The 27,253-nt window shown below is 36.1% G+C and overlaps 2 protein-coding genes across 5 annotated transcripts in view; one reads left to right on the top strand and one right to left on the bottom strand.

Annotated features, from left to right (window-relative positions):
* BLNK (B cell linker) overlaps window positions 1-4,303 on the top strand; it is an 83,842-nt gene extending 79,539 nt beyond the window's left edge. For all 3 annotated transcript variants that reach the window (XM_082406545.1, XM_082406546.1, XM_082406547.1), the window contains one exon: window positions 2,767-4,303. In XM_082406545.1, coding sequence (XP_082262671.1) covers window positions 2,767-2,886 — 120 coding nt within the window. In that variant the 3' untranslated portion in view covers window positions 2,887-4,303. The remainder of the gene's footprint in view (window positions 1-2,766) is intronic.
* ZNF518A (zinc finger protein 518A) overlaps window positions 1-27,253 on the bottom strand; it is a 50,204-nt gene that overhangs the window by 11,590 nt on the left and 11,361 nt on the right. Inside the window, exons 2-5 of one of the 2 annotated variants that reach the window (XR_014248801.1) lie at window positions 25,908-26,054; window positions 23,348-23,399; window positions 22,691-22,814; window positions 5,001-5,088 (exon numbers count right to left, since the gene is read on the bottom strand). Coding sequence is in view for 1 of the 2 variants with exons in the window: in XM_082406494.1 (XP_082262620.1) it covers window positions 17,951-22,417 (4,467 nt within the window). In the remaining variant the exon portion in view is untranslated. Of the gene's footprint in view, window positions 1-5,000; window positions 5,089-15,958; window positions 22,546-22,690; window positions 22,815-23,347; window positions 23,400-25,907; window positions 26,055-27,253 lie in introns of those variants that run through there. The other variant, XM_082406494.1, reaches the window with a different exon arrangement.

Below are 27,253 nucleotides of genomic sequence, written 5' to 3'. Positions count from 1 at the left end.
CTCTGAAAACACGAAACACTGATCAAGACCAAACGGGTTTTAAAATATAGATTGCATTATCATTTCACACCAGTTAAACTTTAACAGAACTGTCTGCTTCTCCTTACTCACAAAAAACCTTCATTCTCACTGAAACCTTTATATGACAAATTTTTTAAACTATATGCTCCTCAACAGTAATCAGTGGTAGAATATGGTGGTGATCCTAGTAGGACAGAGTGACTTTGGATGGATGGTTACATTCTAAAGCCTCCCCAGGGACTTCCCTGGTGGTGCAGTGGTTAAGAATCCGCCTGCCAATGCAGGGGACATGGGTTTGAGCCCTGGTCTGGGAAGATCCCACATGCCTCAGAGCAGCTAAGCCTGTGCACCACAACTACTGAGCCTGTGCTCTAGAGCCCACGAGCCACAACTACTAAAGCCCATGCACCTAGAGGCCGTGCTCCGCAACGAGAAGCCACCTCAATGAGAAGCCAGTGCACTGCAATGAAGAGTAGCCCCCGCTCGCTGCAACTAGAGAAAGCCCATGCGCAGCAACGAAAGACCCAATGCAGCCAAATAAATAAATAAATAATAAAAAATTTTAAAAAAAAGCCTCCCCAGGGGTCCAGTACTTCTATAAGAGGCTTAAGGGTGGGTGAGGGAGCTGTCCTTTTTAGTGGTACTGAAATTCACTCAGATAAATTTTGAGCTCTCAGAGGGGCTCTGGTCTTCCTTGTCCTGCTAGGAAACTCTGATAAACAGTGGTTCTTCTTGGCTTAAAGAATCTTCATCCCTACCTCAGAATGAATAGAACAGAGCTTCACCCCACTCCCCAATTATCCAGCCTATGGATACCAAAATAAATACATATTATTATAATATCATCTGGAAGTACTGACAGAGTCCTTTAAAACACTTACTTAAATTATCTATAATAAAAAGATAATTTCTCCCATATACTGAACATCTGAATTGAAAAATGAAAACTTTGGTTACATGATGTCAACCATGTGGAGATGTTGAAAAGTCTGTTTGTCTGTATTTGTGTTTGGGTATTCATGGGTAGAAAAAGGAACTAGTTGATTAACTGTTTAACTTTTTTTGCAAATGTTTTGACATTATGTGGATACATATTGAGCATTTTATCGCTCTGAGATCTGTTTGCTTTATTTTATTGACCATGGGATTTTGAGTTATCAAACAATTGTTTTTCTGTCCATGTATGAATATCTCAAATACACTGAATTAGTGTAGACCAAAAAAAAAGTGTTAAGGGGAAACTGCAACTAAGTTATGCTCAATCCTTCATTCAGTCAAATCACAAATATGCCTCAAGTCCAGTCCCACTTCAAACATTTCAACTCAGCTCAACTCCCTACTTCAAACATTTTAATCCCCAAACTCTGCAACAAAGCAATCCTCAGAAATATTCAGAAGAGTATAAGGACAGAATGAGATGCTTATTTGTGTAAGCAAAGCAACTCTCTCCTATATTTACTGGGTTCAGAACACACTTTTTCACTTGGAATTCACTTCAAAGAGGTTGTACTATTTCATTTCCTGGGGTGTTAGTCCATAAATTTAAATTCCAACTGCATTCAGTTTAACAATATGCTGTGCCAAACAAACAGAATGAATGTCTTTATGAGTATCATAAAAAAAATTCATTGGCAAGTACAGGAGGGCTGAATGATTGAAGAGAAAGTAAGAAATAAGGACTAAAGGTACTTGAAAGTCTCTGTCTCTCTTCCTTGACCTAATATTCAAAAGCCAGTTATCTAAAAGACAACTGGTGTTTCATTTGAAAAATGACTAGTATTCTGAATACTTTACTTATTTAATATATAATATTTGGAAGCTATCCAAATAATTAATAAAGGCTTTTAAACATTTTTTATTCCAGATCTTTATCTTTATGTGAAAAACTAAGAGAAAATGAAGTCAATTGGTTATAATTGCTAAATTATATGGCAGTGTTGCAAAACAATTACCACTTTAAAAAAATGACTATAAATGCATTTATCTGATGATCGTGAGCTTGTAGCACTTTTGTATAATCAATGCATTTCATTTCTTGGTCTGTGTTATACTTATTTTATCTTTCATTTAAAACATTGATCATTTTTCAGAAAAAAATTGTGATAGCCTTAAACTAAAGCCAATAGAAAATAGGAATTAATATACGGAAAAATACGTACGTATAGTAAGAGCCTAGCGTGAAATGTCATTATTAACTAGGCACTAATTTAGCTCTAAACTTACTGGGAGCTAAAGCAAAAATGTGTATATGAGGATTTATAAAGGTTTCCTTATTTATTCAAAAAAAAAAGAACACAAAAACAAACATGAATTAACCTGGGAAATAACTCTCTTCACATTAAATTCTAACGTTAATTTACTACATCAGTCCTTGTATCTAAGACATGCAACATAACAGATAATCTATGTTTTATAAAAATGTAGAGAAATTCAATGTATGACAGTTTTACACTTGGCACTAAATAAAAAACAAAATATTAAAATATTACATCATAACTCAATAAAGTAATTTTCTCTAAGAAGTTATACTAATTGAGGATGTCAATTGTGTTTTCAGTCTTATTGAATGGCCAGCGTCTGCCACCTCAAAGGTTACAGACATTGTTAAATTGGACTTTTTTGGGTAGAATGTCATCTGGGACCTACTAACTCTGACTAACTTGAAAGAGTTGGAGAAGATGGGAGGAGTGGAGCTCATTGTTAATATAAATGCCAATTTATAATTCATCTGTTTTCTTGTTCTAGTACTTTGGAAGTGTTGCTGAAATCATCAAGAATCATCAACACAGTCCCCTGGTTCTTATTGACAGTCAGAATAACACAAAAGATTCGACAAGACTGAAATATGCAGTTAATGTTTCATAAATTAAAAAAAATTTTTAAAGGAAGTCAACATCATTGCTTCAGACATTTTACCTACTTCTACTTTTGAGGAAAAAGTCCAAAAACTTCATATTTTGGATTATGAATCGTCCAGTAATAAAATAGAAGATGAGGAAGCTGTTGAGGTGGTCATCGATTTCCTTATAAGAAGCTCACATGGACATGTTCTGTTGCCTGACTTGATGAACTGTTAATATCTGGTGAGGCTGAGAATATGCTACTAATATTCTCCAAATAAATGTCTTTATTTAAAAAAACAGGTGTAAAGTATTTTCAGTCATGTAAGAAAATAACACTCTACTTCCAAAATAAGAAAATTATACTCTTGGATAAAACAAAGCTGCTGAAAATTTAGACCACCACAATGGTCCTAGTGCCCCAGTGTAACTAGGACGTCTACTGTCAGTGCTTGACAATTGCCTTGGTTAAAATTTTAATGTGTAGAAAATTAAATATAGATAATATATGATATTTATAAATACAGATAAGGGGGATGTAATGGTTCCTTTTTGTGAGCTCCCAACCATGGGAGATGTATACAGATATGAACTTTCTTATCCATGATTATGTTGTTAGCTTTGCTTATTAAATATAATTATACCCTCTTTGATCTGCATGTCTATTAAATGGACCCTAAATTTGATATGAGGTTCAGAGTGGGATGAGAGCAAAACTAGATTAAAAGCCTAGGGAAACAGCCCACAGAATAGGGGCAGAAAAGCAGACATTGATGAACACTCAGGAATAAAAGAGATACCATTGTGAGCAGCCATATCCAAGGTCTTAGGTTGTCCCAGCAATGTATTACACTTTGTCATATCAAAGCTTTTTATTCTACTGTGTACTTTAGACAGCACTGAAATGATAAAGCAGCTAATTAAGATAAATCTAATAATTAAATGAGGAATGCACTTGATCGCTGAGTAAGACAGCAATCTGAAAGGATTTTGAAATTCTAGAAGGTTATGAACTCACAAACTCACTTATAAAAATAACTGTATTCTTAAATGTCATAATACCCCCCTTTCACTTTTATATATTTATTTGTTTACTCACCATTTCCAGTGCTCTTAATTCCTTTGTATAGATCTAATATCCACCTGGTATCATTTTCCTTCCACATGAAGAATTTCTCTTAACATTTAAGATAGAGCAATTTTACTGGTGATGACATATCTTAGACTTCTCTTTTGTGAAATTTTCTTTGTTTTATCTTCATTTTTGAAGGGTAATTTTGCTAGAGAAAGAGTTCTAGGATGACTTCAGTACCTTAAAGATATCATTCCACTCTTCTGGCTTGCAGCGTTTCTGATGACAAGTCTGCAGTAATTCTTATCTTTGATTCTCAGTACATAATGTGTGCTTTTTTCCTCCGGCTGCAATAAAATTTTTCTCTTTATCACCTGTGATGATGAAAATGTGATTATAATGTGTCTTGGTATGGTTTTCTTTGTGCTTTTCCTGCTTGAGCTTCATGTTGCTTCTTGGATCTTTGTATTTATAGTTTTCATCAAATTTAGGAAAAAAGTTTCAATTATTATTTTTTCTTCAAATATATTTTCTGTTATCCTTCTTCTCCTCCCCTTCAGGGACTCCAGTTACATGAATGTCACACTGCTTGATATTGCCCCATCGTGTGACAACAATGGAGGTGCACTGTTTGGATCTCCCATCAGGAAAAAATCTGGCATGCCTTGGGTTTTGAGCCAAGCCTATGCTCTTCCTAAGCAGCCCTCAGTCTGGCCAATTCTGCCCAACATGGAATTCCTCTAACTAATGGATAGTCTTTAACCTAAAGTATCCATTGAGTTGGCTGACTTTGTCAGTGATGCATGGAAGTCTGAGGCTTTCTACACCCAATCCTGCTTCCACTCACCAACCTCTTCTTTCACCAGTATCAGATCTGTATTATGGTATGAAAGCTTTTCTTACTCAATCTTGCTCCATCCCCCAGGCATTACTGTCCAATAAACCTCTTGTACTCCAAATTCCATCTCAGCATCTTCTCCCCAGAAGACCCAAATGACAGATTTAGTACCAGGAGTAGTTTCAAGAAAGTAGGCATTAAGATGGCATCTTTGAACCAGATTACTCACCACCCAGTTGACAATAAGGACTCCATCCTTGGGGTATTTGAGGCATGAACCATCCCTGGTACAAAGTGGTGACCCAATTGCTAATCTCCTGCAGTGGGCGAGAAGAAAAAGCTGAAGACCAAACTCAGGATTTAATACAGTTGCTGAATTGCAAAAATAATTTTTTTTTTTTTTTTGGTTACGCTGCGTGGCTTGTGGGATCTTAGTTCCCTGACCAGGGGTCAAACCCGGGCCCACAGCAGTGAAAGCACTGAGTCCTAACCACTGGACCTCCAGGGAATTCCCTGCAAAGATAATTTAATGCTAAACCAAGACAGGTCTGTCATACCAAGGTCAGAGTCCTAGTTCAAAAAACCTGAGACCCTGACAGATGGGATGAGAACATCTGGTGATGAATGGTGGTAAAACCATCGTTAATGGGGAATGCCACCAATTATTTGGCTTCCCAGACTCCTCTGAACCCTCAGAGTCTGCAGAGTTAACCCCTCTCATTAAGAAATAGCATTCTGGGCTTCCCTGGTGGCGCAGTGGTTGAGAATCTGCCTGCAAATGCAGGGGACACAGGTTCGAGCCCTGGTCTGGGAGGATCCCACATGCCGCGGAGCAACTGGGCGCGTGAGCCACAACTACTGAGCCTGCGCGTCTGGAGCCTGTGCTCCGCAACAAGAGAGGCCGCGATAGTGAGAGGCCCGCGCATCGCAATGAAGAGTGGCCCCCGCTCGCCGCAAGTAGAGAAAGCTCTCGCACAGAAACGAAGACCCAACACAGCTAAAAATAAATAAGTAAATAAATAAATTAAAAAAAAAAAAAAGAAAAAAGAAATAGCATTCTGCCTGCGTGGGAAGACACTGCAGAGGCCTCTCCCCTGCAAGGCAACAGAAATACCCCTCAGGATATGCCCCTACCTTCTGTCCTGGCTGCTAGGCCAATAACCAAAGTTAAGTTGCAGCTTAAATCAGCTATAAATGTGCTAGGCCTGCTGAGGGAGGAAAAGAATACATCCTGAAAGAGACTGAAGAATTAGGCACCATGTACTGGCAGGAGCTGAGGGAGTACCATGGAACTGGATTTTGAGAATACTTGAGCAAAGAAGCCAGAATATAAGATTGGATAAGGAATAATTTATTAACTTAAGGGCGCTTCTCAGGATACATAATTTAATACTCTGGCAATGACCCTAGGAGATGATGCAAACTCATTGGGTGGCTCCTGGAAGACTAGAAAAAGTGATGACCTTCACTGATTGAGGGTGAAATGCCTGAATTGCTATGGCAGATAGTGGAGGAGAGAATTAAAAGGCTCAGGGAAGTGAGCGTGCTGGAGTGGATATATTATGTGAGGGCAGAAGACCCACCAGCGAATTATGTCCCAAAGGACAAGTGTGATCACCAAGGCCATTAGAAATGCACTGGTAAGAAGGGAGCAAATATCACTAAGAAGTTCACTGGTAGCCCTGTTCTGCTGGCCAGGGCTAATGGTAGCTAGGGCTAATAGTCTAAACCCTGGGACACTGATAGCAGCACTTACATATCAGAAGCCAGGGGAGTCTCAATTATCATAACAAGATTAGGATACCAATCAAGGGGGCTCACAGAGTTGTGGATAAGGCTAACAGAAAATGGCATCAATTGAGGCAGAGTATGGGCCAATAAGGGTGTTGCTTTATATATATACATATATATCCCTTCCTGCTTCCAGTGTGTTTTTTCCCTATTACTGGATTAGGGAAGCCCAGTGACAATCACTCTCCTCTGAGTTTCTCAGCCACCTAGCAGGTCACTTTTTGCAGACCAGTTCTGGGCTGTGGCGTCTTCCACTGAGCTTTTCTGCAGGACCCCCAGGCCAGGTTCTGCTAACTGGCTTTATCCCACCAGTTCTCACCAATGAATTTCTCTCAGCCACCCAGTAGGCTCTAGGTTGGCCACACCCTCTATGAGATTGTCTGCCACTCGGTGGGGAAACTTCCTGTGGGCCAGCTCAAGGCTGCCAGCACCTTCCAGTGAGTTTCTTTAACTCTTAGCAGGAGTAGACCAGCTCTAGCTGACCAGCACCCTCCAATGAGTTTCACAGCCACTGAATTGACTATTCCCACAAACTGGCTCAGTCAGGTCTGCACCTTCCAGAAAATTTCTTCACTATCAGCAGCCTGAATGTCCCTGTGGCAGCTACAACCTCTTCAACAAGGCCTGAATCTCAGACTAGGGGTTGGTGAGCCCTATTCTAAGTGCTTAATTTCTTCCTTGCTTATTCTCACTTGTCATTTCTGCATTCCTTAATATCCAATTTTCCCCTTCTAATAGTTAACCAGCTTTTACTAGTTGATAATTTTAATGGTATTACTGAGATATAATTAACATACTATAAAATTCACCCACTTAAAACTATACAGTTCAGTGGGTTTGACTATATTCAGAGTTGGGCAACCATTACCACAATCTGCTTATAATCTTCTCACATCAAAAAGAAACCCCATAGCTATAAGCAGACACTCTCCACTCTCCCCCAGCTCCCATCCTAGTCAACCACTGATCTAGTTTGTCTCTATAGACTTGCATATTTGACATTTCATATGAATGGGATCATACAATATGTGGTCCTTTGTGACTGCCTTCTTTCACTTAGCCTACTGTTTTCAATGTTCATCTATGTTATAGTATCAGTACTCCATTTCTTTTCATTGCTGAATAATATATTATATAGATATACCATATTTTGTTTATTCATTCATCAGTTGATGGACATTTGAGTTGTTTCCACTTTTTGGCTATTATGGATAATACTACTATAAACAATTTTGTACAAGTTTTCGAGTGGATGTATGTTCTTCATTTCTTTTGGGTATATATCTAAAAGTGGAATTTCTGTGTCATGTGGCAAATATACTTAACAGTTTGAGGAACACCCAACTGTTTTCCAAAGTGACTACACCATTTTACATCCTGACTAACAATGTATGAGTTTCTGTTTCTCTACATACTCATCAACCGTTGTTATTGTCTTTTTCACTGTAACCACCTTAAAGGGTGTGAAGTAATATCTCATTGTGCTTTGGATTTGTATTTCCCTAATGACTAAAAATGTTAACCATCTTTTCATGTTGTTATTAGCTATTTGTATATCTTCTTTGCAGAAACGTCTATTCAAATCCTTTGACAATTTTTCTTTTTTTGGGGGGGGGGCCGCACGGCTTGTGGGATCTTAGTTCTCCAACCAGAGATCGAACCCGGGCCCTCGGCAGTGAAAGCGCAGAGTCCTAACCACTGGACTGCCAGGGAATTCCCTCCTTTGACCATTTTTTAATTGAGTTGTTTGTCTTTTTGTTATTGAGTTGTAATCATTTATGTGTATTCTGGGTACAATTCCCACATTAGATATATGATTTGAAAGTGTTTTCTCCCATTTTGTGGACTGTCTTGAGTTCTTTGAAACACAAATGTTTTCAATTTAATGAATTTCAACTTATCTGTTTCTAATATTTTAATCATTTTATCTCTAACATGTAGGTCTTTGATCCATTTTGAGTTATCTTTTATACATGGTATGAGGAAGTATCTAAATACATTCTTTTGCATGTGGATATCCAGCTGTCATAGCAGTATATGTTAAAAGACGATTCTTTCCATGTTGGATTGTCTTGACATTCTGGTTAAAAATCAATTGATCATTAATGTTTGGGTTTATTTCTGGACTCTCAATTCTATTCCATCAATCTATATGTCTATTCTTACATCAGTACTACACTGTCTTGATTACAGTAGCTTTGTGGTAAGTTTTGAAATGGGGAAGTGTGAGTTTTCCAATGTTATTCTTTTCAAAATTGCTTTGGCTGGTACTTCCCTGGTGGTGCAGTGGTTAAGAATCTGCCTGCCAATGCAGGGGGCAAGGGTTTGAGCCCTGGTCTGGGAAGATCCCACATGCCACAGAGCAACTAAGCCCACGTGCCACAACTACTGAAGCCCACGTGCCTAGAGCCTGTGCTCCACAACAAAGAGAAGCCACTGCAATGAGAAGACCTCACACTGCAATGAAGAGTAGCCCCTGCTTGCCGCAACTAGAGAAAGCCTGCACACAGCAACAAAGATCCACACAGCCAAAAATAAGTAAATTAATTAATTTAAAAAATTGTTTTGGCTATTCTGTATCTTGTGTTTCTATATGAATTTTAGAATCAGCTTGTCAATTTCTGGCAAAAAGGCAGCTGGAATTTTGACAGGGCTTGTATCAAATCTGTGAATCAATTTGAGTAGTACTGCCATCTTAACAATAAATGCACAAACATGTCATGTTTCTACATTTAGGTCTTCTTTAATTTCTTTCAACAATGATTTGTAATTTCAGTGTAAAAGTCTTGCATTTCTTCTGTCAAATTTATTCCTAAGCATTTTATTCCCTTAGATGCCAAGTGGAATTTTTTTTCTTAATTACACTTTGATTGCTCACTGCTGAAGTATAGAAATAGAATTGATTTTTCTATTGATCTTGTATTCTGCACCTTTGCTGATCTCTTTTATTAGTTATAAGAGGTTTTTTAATGGATTCCTTAGGATTTTCCACACATAAGATCATGTCATCTAAAAATAGAGATATTTTAATTCTTCCTTTCCCATTTGGATGCCTAACTGCCACCAGTACAATGTTTAACAGACGCAGTGAGAGTGGACATCCTTTCTTGTTCTTGATCTTAAAGAGAAAGTTGTCAGTCTTTCACCCTTAAGTTTGATGTCAGCAGAGTCCTATAAATAAAAAACCTCATTCCTGGTGTCAGAGGGAAACAGAACAGACTTCATTCATAGAGAATTGTAATTATTTGTTTTGACTACTCTGGTGACTTCCTGGAAGACTGGCTTTTGCCTGACATGAAGCTGGCAGAGAGCTACAGCTGCTACCTAGGGGCCATGTTGAAAACATTGACAGGTAGATGTTTTAGTCGCTGCTGTCTGATCCAATAGATAAAATTTGAGGCGATTTGGTTAGGGTTCTCCCTAACCAAAAAGCTAGGGAAGAAAGTAATAGGGCTTTGTAAAGCTTTAACATACTCCTGGGAATCTAGAAGGTCACACGCATGCCCACAACTGCGTGTACACTAAGGAAAGACCTGAGAATGCCATAAGCTCTCCTATCTGGCTGACCTGGAGGCTCTGCTGAAGTAAGAAGTGAAGGCTAAGGCAGAGCTTTAAACTGCCTGGCTAAGTGCTGCAGGGTCACCACAAAAACACACACAGTGTCCCTTGGCAAACACTGAGAGACTTTTTCATTCCAAGTATATAAGGAATTCTCTGTCCAATCATTAGCTGACCCTTAAGCTAACATTACAGAGACTTTATTGGTGACACATAACAAAGAATAAAGACTTTACAAACTTAGTTCAGAAAAGTTACTAAACAAACAAACAAATACAACAAGCAAAAATGACAACAAACCCTGGAGGGTGTGTGGGGGGAGGTGGAGAACCTGATTTTCAGAGTTGCCACATTATAATATTTTAAATGTCCTGTTTACAACAAAAAAATTGCAAGGCATGTGAAGAAAGAGGAAAGTATTGCCCAGACACACAGAAAAGCAATCAATAAAAATCCTGAAAAAGCCCAGGCACTGGATTTTCTAAACAAAGATTTTAATTTAGCTATTTTAAATATGTTTAAAGAGCTGAAAGAAACCATGTTTAAAGAATGGAAAAAAAGTAAGAGAATGATGTCTCAACCAAATAGAGAATATAAATAAATAGACAGAATTTATGAAAAGAAATTTTAATTCTAGAACTTTCAATTATACAGTTGAAAAGTAAAATAACTGAAATGACAAATTCACTAGAGGGGCTCAGCAACAGATTTGAACAGGCAGAAGAAGGAATCCATGAACTTAAAGATAAGTCAATTGATATTGCCCATGTTGAGAAACAGAAAGACAAAAAATGAAGAGAAATGGACAGAGCCTGAGAGATCTGTGGGACACTATCAAGCATAACAGCATACTAAAAAGTGAGTCTCAGAAGGAGAGAAGAAAAAGCATCAGAAAGAATATCTGAAGAAATAAAAACTTCCCAAATTTGATGAAAAACATTAGTCTATCAACCCACAAAGCTTCAAGAACTTCAAGTAGGATAAACTTAAAATGTGCACACAAGGCATATCATAATCAAGCTATTGAAAGACATAGAATCTTGAAAGCAGCAAGAGAGAAGTGACCCATCACATACAAAAGGTTCTCAGTAAGATTAACAGCTGATTTCTCATCGGAAACCATGGAAGCCAGATGGCAGTGAGATGACATAGTCAAAGTTCTGCATAGAAAAAACTGCCAACCAAGAATTCTATATTCAGCAAAACCAACCTTCAAAAAGGAAAGAAAAATTAACACATTTTCAGATAAACATTGCTAGCAGAACTGTTCTACAAAAAAAGTCCTTCAGGTTTAAAGGACACTACATAGTAATGCAATTCCACACAAAGAAATACACAACTGATAAATGTAAATACAAACACCAGCATAGGTAAATATAAAAGACAAAAAATACATACATTTTACTTGTAACTTTTCCTCCCTCTAATTTAAAAGAAAAATGCATAAAGCAATAATTATAGATCTACATTGATGGGCACACAATTTATAAAGCTATATAATCTGTGACAATAACAGCATGGGGGGTGGAGAGATGAAGCTATACAGAGCAAAGTTTTTATTATTGAAATTAAATTGGTATTAATCCAAACTAGGTGAAATAGATCAGCTTTACAATGTCTTTTTCTAATAAAAACTCGATATATCTTTTGTCTCTTATTTTTTCATTTGTGATTTTGGTGATGACACCAAAGAAGAAGTCTAAGAAGGCTTTGACTAAACAACGGTCATAAATATTTACTTCTATATTTTCTACTACAAGATTTACAGTTTTTTCTTATATTTAGGTTTATACTCCATTTTGAGTTAATTTTTGTGTATGTGGTGTGAGGAAGACTGTTTTTCTTCACTTTTTTTTTCTGTCTGTACTTCATATTTCACAATTTCTATCTATCCTCAGGTTTGCTAATTCTTCTGCCAGTTCAAATCTACTGTTGAGCCTCTCTAGTAAATTTTTCACCTTGGTTATTGTACTTTTCAACTCAAGAATTTTCATTTCGTTCTTTTTTTGTAATTTCTATCTTAATATTTTCCATTTGATGAGACATTGTCAGTATACTTTAATTCTTTAAATCTGGTTTCCTTTAGGTCTTTGAACCTATTTATAATAGCTGCTTAACATTTATCCTACATCTGGTACCCCTCAAAGGAAGTTTCTATTGCCTTTTTCCCTCATATGTCACACTTTGCTGTTTCTTTGAATGTCTAATTTTATGTTGAAAGCTGGACATTTTAGGTAACATATTGTAGGATCTCTGCATACTCCTCGCCCACTCTGGACTTGTTTTTAGTAATTTGGCTAAACTAATTCACCAAGTCTTTTTCCCCTCACAGTATGCAGCCTCTGTTGTCACTGCTCAACTTGTTTCCCCCTCATTTTTATCTTTAAGCCTGACTTCCTAGGGGTTGCTTTCAAGTCAACACCACCTAGCAACCAGCCAGATTGATGAGAGGTTGTGCTTAAGCCCCCTGAATCAGTAAGAGATTTACACCCTTTACCATTGGATTTGTGACTTGGAGGCTGCTTTCACTGTTTAGGGAGTTTACAAGACTTGCCCTACATTCAGCAAGGGTTGCTCCTATGTGGTTGCAGCCTTGAGCAATGCACACATTCTTTCTGATTACAAGGGATGTCTGCAGTTTTATCCAGACTTTCTCTCTCTCTCTCCCTCCTTACCTCTCTCATCTTTAAGCTTCTCAATGATATCTAGTGGTATCACCAGCAACTGTTAGCCTTCAGTATCTGCTAGATGATTGCTCTATTGTTTTCAACACTATAGGGTATAAATTGCTCCAGTCTGATCCAGATAAAGTCAGGCCCCTTGTAACAGACAGCATGATTACCAAATCTTTGAAGCTCACTCCAACCCTCCCCTGAACAGGACCCCTGTGCCTCTGTGCTATGGAGCAGCTTGCGGGGTGGGGGAATGTTGGGAAACTGGGTCTACATTGAATGCTCCCTGAATACTCCGTGTGGAACAGCTGTGTTGGTGGCTGGGGAGGGCATAGGAGGAGACTAGAATGTGCCAAGGTTCACCAGCTGCTGAATGTACATACAATAGCTCTTCTGCCCCAAGAAAGCTGGGAGCGATGTATGCTGCCACATGACTGCCAATCCAACCAGAGCAGGTTAAGTCTCTTATAACAGAGCTGTGAGGGAAAGGGGGACTGCACAGTTCTGTAGCTGCCCTGTCCTGATTTTTATACTGCATGAATTAGGAGTGGGGCAATGGGCACCACTATCCAGCTGCCACCACCTTATTCAATACAAGCCTTCTGTGGGGCACAGGCATGGAAAATGAGATCTTCCGAACAGCAGTATATTTAATCTTACACCCAGAAACACTGTATTTCTCCCAGTTAGGTTCTGTGGTTTTTTCTTTTGGAAGCTTCACACAATTTTTACTTTGTGGCTCTTATTATAAATGGGTCTTCTTTTATTGCCTCCCAAATGATTACTCTTAAGTGTTCAGAAAACTATTTCTCAACGTACTCTCTTGGATTTTCAAAATATTGAAATAAAGTCATTTGCAAATAGTATTTTGGTCTCTCTCCAAGTTTTCATTTTGCTTTCTTACAATAACAATAGCAATAACTTATGAAATAATTGATGACAGTAGGCACCTATGTTTCACTACTTAATCGAAAGAGGCAATTTGAGTTGCAACCTGAATATAATCTTCACTTTTGGTTGAAGTATTCTAAAGTATTAAGGAAGAATTCTTCTTTTAACATATTAAAAATGTCTCTACTAGGAATTAGTATTTTTTAGTAAGTACATTCTTGGCATTGACTAAAATCATGATTTTCAAAATTGATGTACATTAACATTCCTCCCACATTACTCAAGTTAACACTATAATTTATGATATTCACTTTTTAAAGAAAAAAGATTCTTAAACTTGGGGCATGTATTAACAGAAGCCATTTTAGACAGAGAAATAGTCAAAAAATAATTCAAAGAAGATTATCAAACACCTCTTCCAAGATATTGGCTACTTCTTAATTGTCTAGTTATTAAAGGAAGCATACTTAAAGCAATGAACATCCAGATCAACCAAGCTGATCCTATTTCAGCTCTCCATTATAGGGAAATTCTTTTTCAAATACTGCACTCTTAACTAACATCCCCCAGCAAGTTTTACCAGGTGAAATCCCCAAGGCACTTTGCTGAAAACAAAGATCGTAACAAATTGCTGTGACAAGGAACAGAGCCAACACCTCAACACAAATGGGACATATCCTAAGTAAGCAGATGTCAATGGTGAAAAGGAATCACTTACTAAAAAGAAAAAATCTGAAGTGAGTTGCATGGAATTAATACAACATTCTGTTTTCAGCTAACCTCCCTTTCCCCCCATCCTAAAGAATTCCTATTACTTTTTCTCACCAGTGATTTCAAGTCACACTAGAAGAACTAGTATCTATTTCTCATCTAACCTGGACATAAATTCTCACAGCAATTAATCTCATTTTTAATCCCTCCATAACTTGCATTACCCTTGGCACACAAAAGACCTATCTACTTCATCCACTAATTATTTTCATTACCTTTACATTCACTTCACTTTTAAACAAATACATCTACCTTGGTTAACTGTATATACATACATTTTAGTTTTTATACCTTGTAACTTTTATATAGCTGGTGTATATCACACACAAAAAAACTATATCAAACTTCTGTTTTGAATAAAAATCTCAATGTAAGAACTGATCTTTGAGAGAAAGCAAGGGTTGGTAAACCATTTGATGGGCCAAATTTGGCCCACTGACAGGTTTTTTTTAACAAAGTTTTATTAAAATACAGGCAAATTCATTCATGCGTTGTCTATGGCTGCTTCTGCATTACGACAAAGTAGTTAACGACAGAGACTAATGGCCTACAAAGCCTAAGTTATTTGTCTGACCCTTTACTGAAATACCTCACTGACTTCTTAATGAAAACAAAAATTTTTATAACAAACTATTAGAATTCAATCTGTGCTGAATGCTTAGTATTGAAATTATATTTCAATTATATTTCAAACTCTGAAAGTTGAACTATTATTTTAAGTGAATGACAAATAGTGAGGCCCATTTCAATGCAGAAGGACAAATAGGAAAAAATGAAAATCTCCTGACCCAGAAGTTGGATTGCAAAAATAACACTAACTCTTCCAGTTGTAATAAGAACTTCAAACTAATGAACATCATATTTTGGAAAGCCATCTTTAGCTAATTTTCAGCCAGAAGGAAAGAAAGGATAGAGGGTTTTATTTTCAGATTTTCTGCTCTGGCAATAAAGAGGCTCCAAGCAGGCTTTCCTCCTTCAGAATAACCTAGTTTAAAAAAAAAAACAACTCATAAAAGGTATCAACTAGAGTATCTGGGGCATGAAGCTTTTTAAAATAGCTTTTAAAACCTTAAGGCAAAAAGTATGTATCTTGACATTAGATTTTTTTTTTTACTGGTATGGGTATTCTGAAATATATTTTTATAGTGCTGCAAACATTGGCAAGACACTTCCTTCTCTCTCTTCTCTATTCACAGAAGGTGATGCATCATAATAGATCTAACCATAACAGAGCAACATTTCAGTTTTACTGCCATTAGGGTACTGAAGAACATAAGCCTCTCTGTGGCTTTTCTTACCAGCATAGTTAAACTATAATATATGTTACCCTTCTCAAACAAAATCTCAAAATTTCACCTATAATTTTGGGGAAAAAAAATCCCAAACTTCATTTTGCATTCACTAGCATTAAAAAAAAAAAAAAAAAAGGCTTTGAAAACTAAGTATTTCCCACTAGAATAAAATTCCCATTTGACTTCAGCATAGTAAAAAAATTATGTAAACACAAACTTAAGATAAATTTAATTGAAGAAACCATTCATTACAGAAATTAACAATGCTTACCATTCTTTAAACACCATATACATTATTAATATATACTGTATATTTCCAATCAACTCCGTTCTTAGGCTCAATTTAAGAAACACAATTGTAACAGGTTTTGTACAAAAAATACTTCACTTCTAAGAAAGTAGACAAACTGCACAAAAACAGTACATGTATAATGTGCATAGCAAGATAGCTTGAAGCATCTATGTATGGCTTTCTTTAAAATAAAATTATTGGGGGAGTGGGCCCATTTGGGACCTAATGTTACAGTTGACGTATGTAAACTGTTTCACATCTTTTAGGCACTTGCTAACAATAGTGTTCAATCCCTGAAAACTGAATTTATCAAAAAAAAAGAAATTGTACATCTGAAATAAAAACCAAAAAAATAACATGGGTAAAGTCTTATATATTCCTTTTAAATTAAACGACAAGTTTTATTAGTGCATGCACAGAACTAAATTGAAAGAAAATAAACTTTTTATGTCAAAAACTTTCTGTGCAAAATTTACATAACTGAAAGGTACAAAAATATGTACAGGTTCTAAATTCTTTGTTATATACAGAAAAGGAGCCCTGAAGTTTTCATTCAATCAATGAAAATGTCATAACACTAGTAGTAACAATGTAACAAAAATTAGTATGTAATTTTTTAATACAAGAACTCCATTGTCCAATGGTCCAACAAAATTTGATCCAAACTTACAAAGTGGGAAGTTTAAATCGATGATTCTGTTGTCATGAAAATATTCATTTAAAAACTCTACCTGTTGGACATGCCCCTTCGGAATCTGTCCTGAAGTTTTATGCACTGTCACTGAGTCCACTATTAATGCTTCTTCAATTTCCAACTGCAAACAATCAGTAATCTGCTTTGGGTTGTCAGTCATACTGAAAAGTTGCTAACAAAAATGGTTTGTCCCAATGTGGACATGTTCAGACACTAATAATAAACACAAAAGTATGATTTGCTTTGCTAATCTTACTTCAAAATATTGTTTCTGAGGAGTAACTTTTAATTTTCAAGAAAAGCCATTCCCTTGGAAGTGCTTCTATGTTTCACTCTTTTTAAAAGGGATGGCAACCAAGAAAAAAATTGGCCACTTGGTTTACGAGGGGACAATTTAAATCAAATAAACATAGTTCTGTGCAAGGGAATCACTGGGGAATATAACCAAATTCAGAAAAATGTTCAAGTTCTTTAAATGAACTTCAAACTAGACAAAGAGAGTTTAATTCTTCTCTCGAGATTGCCCATCTACTGCAACACTTGAGAGCCATTTAGAAAAAGAAAATCACATTGGAAGAGAGTTCCAATCAATGACATGGAACACAGCTTACAAGGAAAAAAGATCTGCTTGTCAAAAACTCTTATCAACAATCATATGAGGTGTAACTGTAGTGAGTTAAATGTACCCTCAAAGGAGCTTAACTACCTTCAAAAGAACTACATTTTGCAGATGTAGAGTAAGTTCTTTACCCAAGTTCTCTTAGAGTATCTTCACAAATAATGAGAAACTCCTTCAGTTCCATAATGAAAGAGATCTCAGCCTCTTCAGGGGAGCTATAGTTATCAGAATCATAAGGCTGGTGGAAGAAGAGAGGGAATGGGGCTGTCAGCTGTTACTCTCTACTAAGAGTCACTAAACTGGGAAAACTGTTTTATCAAAATTTTCTTTAGCCCTAACTTCCCGAGAACACATTTTAAAAAATTAAATCAAGGTGTATCTGTGCTGATTAGTTTCTTTCAAAACTTAACATGTGCACTGACTGACAGCATTTTCAAATATCACACTAAAACTTTTGCTCTTCCATGGAAATATAGCCAACTTTTAAATGTTTAACTTCAGGTACTACACTGAAGTAAAAAATGTCTGCATTAGTAATTCAACCCACTATTTTCTTCTAAGGTAATTTTACTTTTCTTTTCCTTGGTAATTACAGTAAATTATTCTAACATGTTCCAATCACGAGTAGCTTCCATTAAATGTCTCTGACCATGACCAGCCCAAGCATCCTGATTGTCAAATACTCTACCACAAAACCAACAGTTAAATTTAGCCTTCAGAACATTTTCAGAGGTAGTTTTCACAATCTGGTAATTGTTTTTGCTTGTCTTTTTGAGAGTTAATTTTAGCACAAATCTTTCTTTCACAGAACTAACAGGTTTAAATGTTTTGTGCCTCTTGGGAAAATCATCGTAAGTTGTTTTAGAAGGGTTATAACAAACTGGTTTCAGTAAAGCACTGATAGTTCTTTTTGACAATGAAACCTTAAGTACACGTCCATTAAATTTAGCAATAGTTTTCATTACATTTACTACTTCTGGGGCATCTGCATCAGGATGATTCAAAACTACAACTGGTTGGTTTCTCCTAGGACATTTCACAAGCTGTTTGGAACTGAAGGGGAAAAGCCGCAAAGTTCTGACTGAATCTTTTGAAAGCCTGGGTCTGATGAATCCGAACGATTCATGGACATCTTCAGGCTTTGCTTTTTCTTTACACTTTCTGTGTAATGCTTTTTTTCTTGGAGGTTCTTGGTAACTATCCCTACACTTGCGTTTACAGTTTCTGTTTCTAGATACAAAGGAAGTTTCAGAATCTTTACTTCTTTCATGAGTTTTTATTCTTGAACATTTCTTTTTCGAAGTCTTTTTCTTATTGAAGTTTCTCTCAATTGTACAATTTGTTTTACACCTTAATACCCTGGCCTCTGAATGGTTAGTGATACCTATTGGTTCCTCAGAAGATTCTGGGCATGTTGCAGTAGAAGTTATCACAATTTCATTTGCTGGCATCATATCATCTAGTAATAAGGGTAAGGCATCTCTAGAAGATTCTGGCTCTTTCTGCTCTCCTCCTATAGTCTGATTAGATGGTACATTGTCTTTCTGCAGTGAGGATGCAGAGTTGTTTACTGACAGATTATTAGCAGCAGTCACATTTAAAACAGGGTTAAAAATTTTCAGCAGTATTTTTTGTGGTGTTCCTTCAGGTTTCTTTGGCTGTATATTTTTATAATAAGTACTATTCGGGACTAATTTAGACTTAAGCAGCTCAGTCTTATTTGGCATCACACACTTTAAAAAAACAGCTTGTTTGCCATCAGGCAAAAGGGTGTAAAGAGGTGGTTTTGGAAAAATCTTGTTCTGCTGTTTTACTGAATCCGAGATATTCAACTTAGTGCCCTGATGCTCAGATATTATATTAGGAGCAGGAACACCTTTCACTGAAGAACTTGCTGGCGTTTTAATAATGTAAGGGCCTTTTAATGACAAAGTATTTTCTGAGCTACTTTTCATGCTCAAACAGCTGCCAATGCTGGAACAAAGTGCAGGGGTTAGACAATTACTGTTTGGTTCTACTTTTAAAAAAGGTGTTCTGCAAGGCTCCTTATTTGTAGTTCCACAAGCTTGAGCATTCTCAGTTTTGACAGCAGAAACACCTTCAAGTTTCCCATTATTAAATGTTAAAATCATCCCAGGTTTCTTGTTTAAAAGGAGAGAGGCAGGGACACCTTGTGTATTAACCAATGGAAGTGGTCTTCCTGAAACATGTAATCCAGGTTTGTTAGCAATGTGCAATGGTACAAAAAAGCCTTTTGGAGTCTGAACAAAGATCGCCTTTTTTGGTTCTGAATTTACAAGTGGACTCTGCACATATAAAGAACCTATATTTTGCGTAGTGGCTCGTAGTTTGTCTTTTACAAGCTGCTGTGTAATTATTGCATCTGACTGAGTCTTAGGTAATGTGCCAAAACCAGAAATTCTAGGGGTCTTCTCTGAATCTCTCACATCTTGTGACATTGACAACATGTGCTTTTCTTTTCCACTACATTTGAAATTCAGATCATTTGTAGCCACATTAATCCCCATATTACCAGATGGAATCGGAAAGAAGCCTTGTACTTTCAAGTCTTTTGAAGATTCAACTATTTTGTCTTCTCCCTCATGTTTCTGAAATGACTGGTCACAATGAAGCGGCAGGTCTTTATCTGGAGTGTTACTAGAGTCTTGTTTTACATCAGGTTTTGCTTTTAATACATCTTGAAGTAACTGGTTTATTTCAGGTGGCAAAAGTTCTGACGCCTGTTGGCTCTGGAGAGAGAAAACAGATGTAATTCTAGGCATCATAGGTGACTCAACACTAGAAACGTCATCCCATTTAGGCTTTTCAGTCATGCTCTCTAAATTCTGATTTTCATTAGTGTATAGATTCTGTCCATCAATGTTTTGTCCTTTTTCTAAAACACACTGTTCTTCAATTTCAGATTGTGTTTTTAAAGTTCCATCTTTAGTATTTAAATGACTAATAGATGCTAAAAGGCTATCTGGGTTTGAGCTCTCCTTCCTCACTAGTGATAAAACTGACTCACTTATTGGTTGTTGAACTACTGTCTTGCTTGATGAAGATTCTCTTTGAGGGTTTTCACACACTGCTGTCCCTGAAAACCTACGACGTTTATTAGAATTATTCACTTTTGAGTAATTATGAAAAGGTAATGACCCTTGGTTGGAAGATTCAACAGGTAACTCAGAGTTGACATAATTAATGCAATAGTTATGCATATCTCCACTGTTGTATGAATTCGGTTTGGTAGTACAGGTGACTTTATCTGGACTTTTCATGGCACTACCTGATACCTCAGGGTGACAATGAGTAATATGACTTCCCCATAAGTCAACATTCTCTCTTGTTTCTACTTTTGTGGTCAAATTCACCGATGCTGTAATCAATTCTGATGTTATCGGCAAAGGAGAAACACTTTTTTCATCATCCATAGTTGGAAGCATATTACTTGTTTGAGATAGTAAAGCCATTTCTTTTTCTGAAGTTACCTTCCCTGAAAGTATAGGAGATGAAGATGAAAATGGAGTAGCTGCTTTCATGTAAACTGTGTCATTTAACTCAGTTGTTACTCCTGTTAAAAATGCAGTAGTGTCCAAAGTCTGGGGCTGCAAAATTGCAGTACTGTCCCTTACAGCACCTGACTGTGAGCCTGGTGAATATAAATTCTGTTTATTGGTAGGCAACAGTTTTATTACAATATGTTGTTTTCCATCCACCATCTTAAAGCCCATAAACTTAGCACTGTAGTTAGCAGGAATTGTTATTCTATTATTTTTTACCATTAACACCGTAGGTCCTTGTACAGCAGTCTTCAAGAAACCTGAAGTAGAATTTGATCCCTCTTCAGCTCCATTACATTGCCCAGTGGACAGAAGAGTTGGCTTTTCTGACTCTGACTCAGCAGGTTTATCATTATTCTCACAGTATAGTCTTTCATCTTTTTCTTCATTTAAATGTTCCTGAACAAGATGGCTCTGGTCTTCAGATTTAGCCTGTGTTTTGTTCACTTTTTTAAGCACTTGAGTGTTTTTTTCTATACTTCTGTCACTTCCATTGTTGATTTTCTTACGTTTCCAGAATGTCTTCCTTGATGCACCTATTTTATATCTTTTCAATATTAGTTTAAGTCCTGCTGAAGTCTTTGCCATCCTTTTTTCATATTTGTCTTTTTCCAGTTTTTCTTTCGCATATAAATGTTCTTTGTGCAAAGTTATAACATGTCTTACAAGGTGCTCTCTCCTGGTAGCACCATAGCTACAATATTGACAAGTGAAGGGAAACGTACCAGAGTGAATATGAAGGTGCTTCTGAAGCTCTCCTTTGGTTAAACATATATAATGGCATTTACCACATCTATAAAGGATTTCGTTATGTCTATGTATGTGCTGAACAAATGTGCCAACATCCTGGGTGGAGAATTCACACTTTTCACACTGAAAATTACCATTTACACAATGTGTGGATGAAAAATGCTTTGTCAAGTCTAATAAAGTATATAAATTCTCATTGTTACAAATGTCACATTTTACTAAAGTAATTCTATGGGTTCGTCTGTGTTGTTTGAATACCTGGAAGTCATTTGCTGAAAAACTGCACATTTCACAAGGATATGAAGGTAATTCACCACGGTGCCACATTTGGAAGTGTTTCTGCAAATCATTTGGGCTATACCGAGTACTATCTCGGCACTTCAAACAGTTGAAGTTGAGTATTTTTGCAGACATTTTTATACCTTCTTCAACTCTCTCAGACTTATGGAGTAACATACACTCCTCTACACAGCTTACAGTCTTTATACTGATAGATTTTCTTGCAGTCTGTGGTTTATGCTGAAATAATTTTCTGTATTTGTCAACTTCATGTTTCAATAGGACCTCATTTGGAATATTTATCTTCGGCAAAACAATTTTCACATTTTTTAGTTCATAATGAAAACTACTTTCTGAAATTTTTGGTTTAAGTACTGATCTGATAGTATCAACTATCTCATTTTTCACATCATAATCTCCTTTTAAAGTATTCTGTTTTTCATCAAAAAATAAATGTTTCTGTTCAGATGGCATGATTTAACCAAAAAAATCCCAATTTCTTTTTTTCCTGCAAACTCTTGAAGTTACTTGTAATTTGAACAGGAAACAATACTGTGCCGAGACATCTTCAAAATACCAGGATTTTTCCCACATTAACTCACCTAAAATCAAACAAAGAACTGAAATGTTCATCACAGAAGTATCAGTAAAATTCATATTTTAAGTTCATTTTGACACAAAGCAAGAATGTTGATCAAACAAATAAAAGACATAAAAGACCTATTAAGTATTTTAAGAACAGCTTACCAAGAAGTAATAGTCTGAAGTAGAAATAACACTAATCTGGATCTCAGGAAATACAAGCTTTACTTCCAGCTCTGCTCTGTAACACTGGGCAAGGTTTGACTTCTCTGCACCTCAGTTTCCTCATCTAAAGAAAACCACAATTGGATAAGCACCTTTAAGCTCTAAGATTTTATATAAAGTTGATACTATAGTTTTTAAACAGGATTTAAAAAATCTCAACAAGAGAGCCCTATAAACTTAAGTTCCACTGACACACATGGTTCCAATTATACACATATACCATTAACTTTCTCAATTACTTAGTTGACCCTATAGCTATTACCTTGTGAGAATTTCAACAGACTTCTCTGCAGATTTTCTACTTCCCTAGTGCCTCAGGGATAATTTATGTTTAAAATAAGTTTCATTCACCTAAACAACAATAACAAAAAGACATTGCCTGCTGTCTCAAGTTATCATTAATAACTGGTAAAAAAAGAAGAAATTGAAAGGAGTAACACATTTCCCTGGGGTACTCCTAAGTCTAGCTACTACTTCTGATTCCCTACCATTTTGGCTTTTTTTGTCCCTAGAACTAAGTCAGGTGGCAGCAAGGCAAGCCCTTGGCAGATTAGAATGTACCCATTACTAGCTGCCTCCATTAATTCAAACACTTACTGGTTTGTGTTACTCTAGACAAGTCTCAATCTCTGTGTTTTAGTTTCTTCATCTATAAAATGAAAAAAAAAAAAAATTAGTATTTCCCCTACCTCTTTCACAGGGTTGTTGTAAAGATTAAATGAGGACACATAGGTAACAGAATCCTGTAAAGTACTATATAAACTGTAGCTACCACCATTACTGTATGTGATTACCATGTATGAGACATTATGATTCAAGGCGCAGAGGAACAGAAAACAGTAGAGTTAAAAAGATGTGACAGGGACTTCCCTGGCTGTCCAGTGGTTAAGACTCCGTGCTTCCACTGCAGGGAGTGCGGGTCTGATCCCTAGTTGGGGAACTAGGATCCTACATGCCACACAGCACGGCCAAAAAAAAAAAAAAAGGATGTGACAATATATTGCTGAGAATGGAATCTGACTACTGAAGGTTCAGTAGTAAATATATCAAGCAGTACTACATTTTCATACTTTCATGGTCTTAAATATGTATATGACTAATAGATATAATTAGGTAAGCTAAAAAAATAAAGTGTAAATCACATTAAGCTTCATCCATGTCTATCCAAAGGTCTCACCTCTAAATTTCAATTAATCTAAGCAACTAGGAACTTCACTATTTTAAAAATCCTTTCTGAGGGAATATAATTAAAAGTTAAATTACTTTACATTACTACTAAGAGGTCCTTTGAATATTTCTCAAACTTAAAACTTTTGGTTGGGTCTAAAAAACACCTTCAATATTTTTCAAATATATATATGCTAACTTGAAAATGAATTCATTAGAAGGGTATGAGTTTACTGAAAAAAATTTTTTTTACATACCATGCCTAATACAGTAAAAAAATATTAAATTTTTTACTATATTATTTAAAGCTAAATATAAAAACTTTTTCTTCAAAAGTAAGAATAATAATAAATGGCTGAAAAAAAGTTCAATGATACCTGGTGGATACTTCACACCAACTGAGAAGATTCTCTACAGAGTATCACATTCTCAACAGTGACAAGCATCATGGTCATCTATGGAGTTTTCACCATACCAGAATCTGAGGGTGGGGCTCAAATATGTGAATCTTTTAAAGCACATCGAGTAATGATTCTTCCACATTTGGATACCATATTGTGGTCACTCCAGACTATCCATACCCAAGCTTTTCTATTTCTATATATAATCAAGAGGAGTCTGTATCATAGGTTTCATTACAAAAGGCAAATTGCTTCTTATAGTAATGTTTCCAAAAATGTGTAATGCTAAAAAATTACGTATTTTGATAATATTTCTAAATATCATCAACTTCATTTCAAAATACCTATATAATTTAAAATTTTTCTTAGAAGAAAATACATATCCCAAAGTTTGACAACCAGTGTGATTTAAATAACTCCATCAACTAATACTTACTAAAAAAATACCTACTATAAATGTGTTGCATTTTGATGAGTGCTATGGAGAGATGCAAAAACATGGTCCCTACTCTTAACTGCAGCTTACAATCTAAAGGAAGAGGTAGGACAAATAAGTTCATATACTGCTTATTCAGAGTTGATCATCCAGCAACTTTAAGCTTCTAATACACAAAAAATAAAAAATAATTAAGTAGGATGCATGGCAGCCAAAACAGATGCCACAGAGCTCACCCATTAGAGTACATGCCCTTTCCTCACATACAAAACAATGCTGAAAAAAGGGACCACCTCATTAAGAAATCCACTTAGCTTTTACTTAAGTCTGATAACTGCTAATTAAGTGATGTTGAATGTCATTATTTTTTATATTTAATGTATGGCATGTATAATATAGCTTTAAGAGAGTTTGTGTATTTTAGGTATTTTGGGGTTTATTTGCCCTCAAATTTTAAGTTTGGAGAATGTGTTTTATTTTTTTCAACCTGTTTTATGTGGAAGCAATCAAAGATGACACCTGGTAGCAAATTATACTACGGTTGCCACCTATGGGGGGAAAAAAAAATGTGTTCCATTAAAAGAAAAAAAAAAGGAAAGAAATTTTATTATAATTTTAATCTTCCAACCTATTAGCTAATGCTCTTTTCACTACAGACCAATCTCTACACCCCACCAACAAGGATTACTGATTTTAAATCCCCTACTTAAATTACTGCCTTACATATATGTATTATTATATCATAAGACTTGAACAACATCTCATCAAGCCTTAAAATAATACTATTTGTTTAAAGTATGACTGGCCCTTTAAAGTAACCCAGAGTTTGCTGCATCAAGATGGCAACTCAAGCCATTTGATTTTCTCCCCCACCCAACTGAAACACAAACCAAAAAATATAATTTTAAAAAATCCTACAAAATGGCAAGAAACTAAAACACATTCCACAGCTATACCACAAGGTGTTTGGAAAGAAAAGGTCCAGAGAGAGAAGAGTGAAAACAAATGCTGATCAAGCAGCACTTTTAAAGCACCACTTTTAAAGAGGAAGCACACTAGGGGACATTCATTCAACCAATATTCAATGAGTATCTATCTATTATGCCCTAAGTAAAAAAGTAATAAGTCCACCCACTCCCTCTCCTAAACATACCTTGTGAGAGAAGTGAGGGCTTGAGAGGAAGCTTGTGTGAAGCCCTTTGGGGTGACAGAAGGCTCAGGCTGAGGTATGGGAAGAGAATGAATCCAGAGCTTTGAGCTGGGTCCAGAGACCAGACACAGTTGGGGTTGCTAGCACCAGCTGTCAGGAGAGATGTAAAGAGGACATCATTTCTGAACAAAGATACATCTTCCTAAATCCATGGCCATCTTGTTCTGTTTAAGAGTGCTGCCCTTTCTCGATGTAAGTAAATTACTAACTCTAAGCTGTCAGAAGAAAATTACATTAACTTTCCCCACTTCATCTAACCAACTAAGAAAATCTTGGTTTATTCTCCAACAGTACATCTCAACTCCCAATGCCATCAAAAAAGATAAGCAGGCAGAAACATCACTGGATGCAGCAGCTCAAAAAAGGGAAAATAATCTGAACACTCAGAGAAACCTCTCACCCATTCTCTCAACCAGCAGTGAAAACCAATAACTACAATGAAAGTTACTGGAGGAAAACGGAGAAAGCTTAAAAAAAAAAAAAATCAAGTAGTGATTGGTAATCTCACTAAGACCTGAGCTAGTATACTGAGAAAAACAAAAAACAAAAATAAAACATACTGCCATGAAAGAGAGAACAAAGTAGATGGGGGAGAAATAATGGTTTTGAAAACAGGAGAAAAAAATTACATTGAGTTGTTGCTTTTTTTTTTAAAGCCTTGAATTTTCAAAATCAAAGGCTCCCCAAATGCCAGGTAAGATTATTAGTGGGAAAATATAAAACTCAGTATCTAAACTTATCCTAGTAAAATGTTTGAGTTTAAAAGATAAAAATGAAATTTTACCAAAAAAGGGTGGAGTGGGAATGACCTAAAAAGATATTCACAGCACCAACTTTAATCAGACATCAATATTAATCAGACATTTTACTCACAATTCAAAACACTAGAAGACAATGAAATAACATTTATAGAATTCTGAGGGAAAATAATTAACCCAAGAATTAATTCTATACCCAGGAAAACTCTCATATGGGAGGGAAAAACACAATTTTAGATATGCAAAGATTCAGAGAATATACTACACATGCACTGTTTCTAGGAAAATCTTTAACACTTCAGCAAAAATCAAATTTCAGTCAGAAACAGAAAGAACTAAAAAAATAATGTGATATAAAAGAAATATCTGTCAACAATAACATCTACAAAAGAGAAGTAAATGTAAATATTTTGTAAACACAGTTAAGAAAGTAGAAAAGACTGGAGAAGAGGAACATCTGCAAAATGACAAACATATAAGAAGCCCTTACAAAAAAATTAATGATGGGAAACAGAAGAGGTGACAATAGCA

Source organism: Balaenoptera borealis (assembly GCF_965194805.1).
Source record: "Balaenoptera borealis genome assembly, chromosome: 10".
Classification (NCBI taxonomy): Eukaryota; Metazoa; Chordata; class Mammalia; order Artiodactyla; family Balaenopteridae; genus Balaenoptera; species Balaenoptera borealis.
The sequence above is the reverse complement of the archived record's forward strand: the minus strand, read 5'-3'. Positions and strand labels throughout refer to the sequence as shown.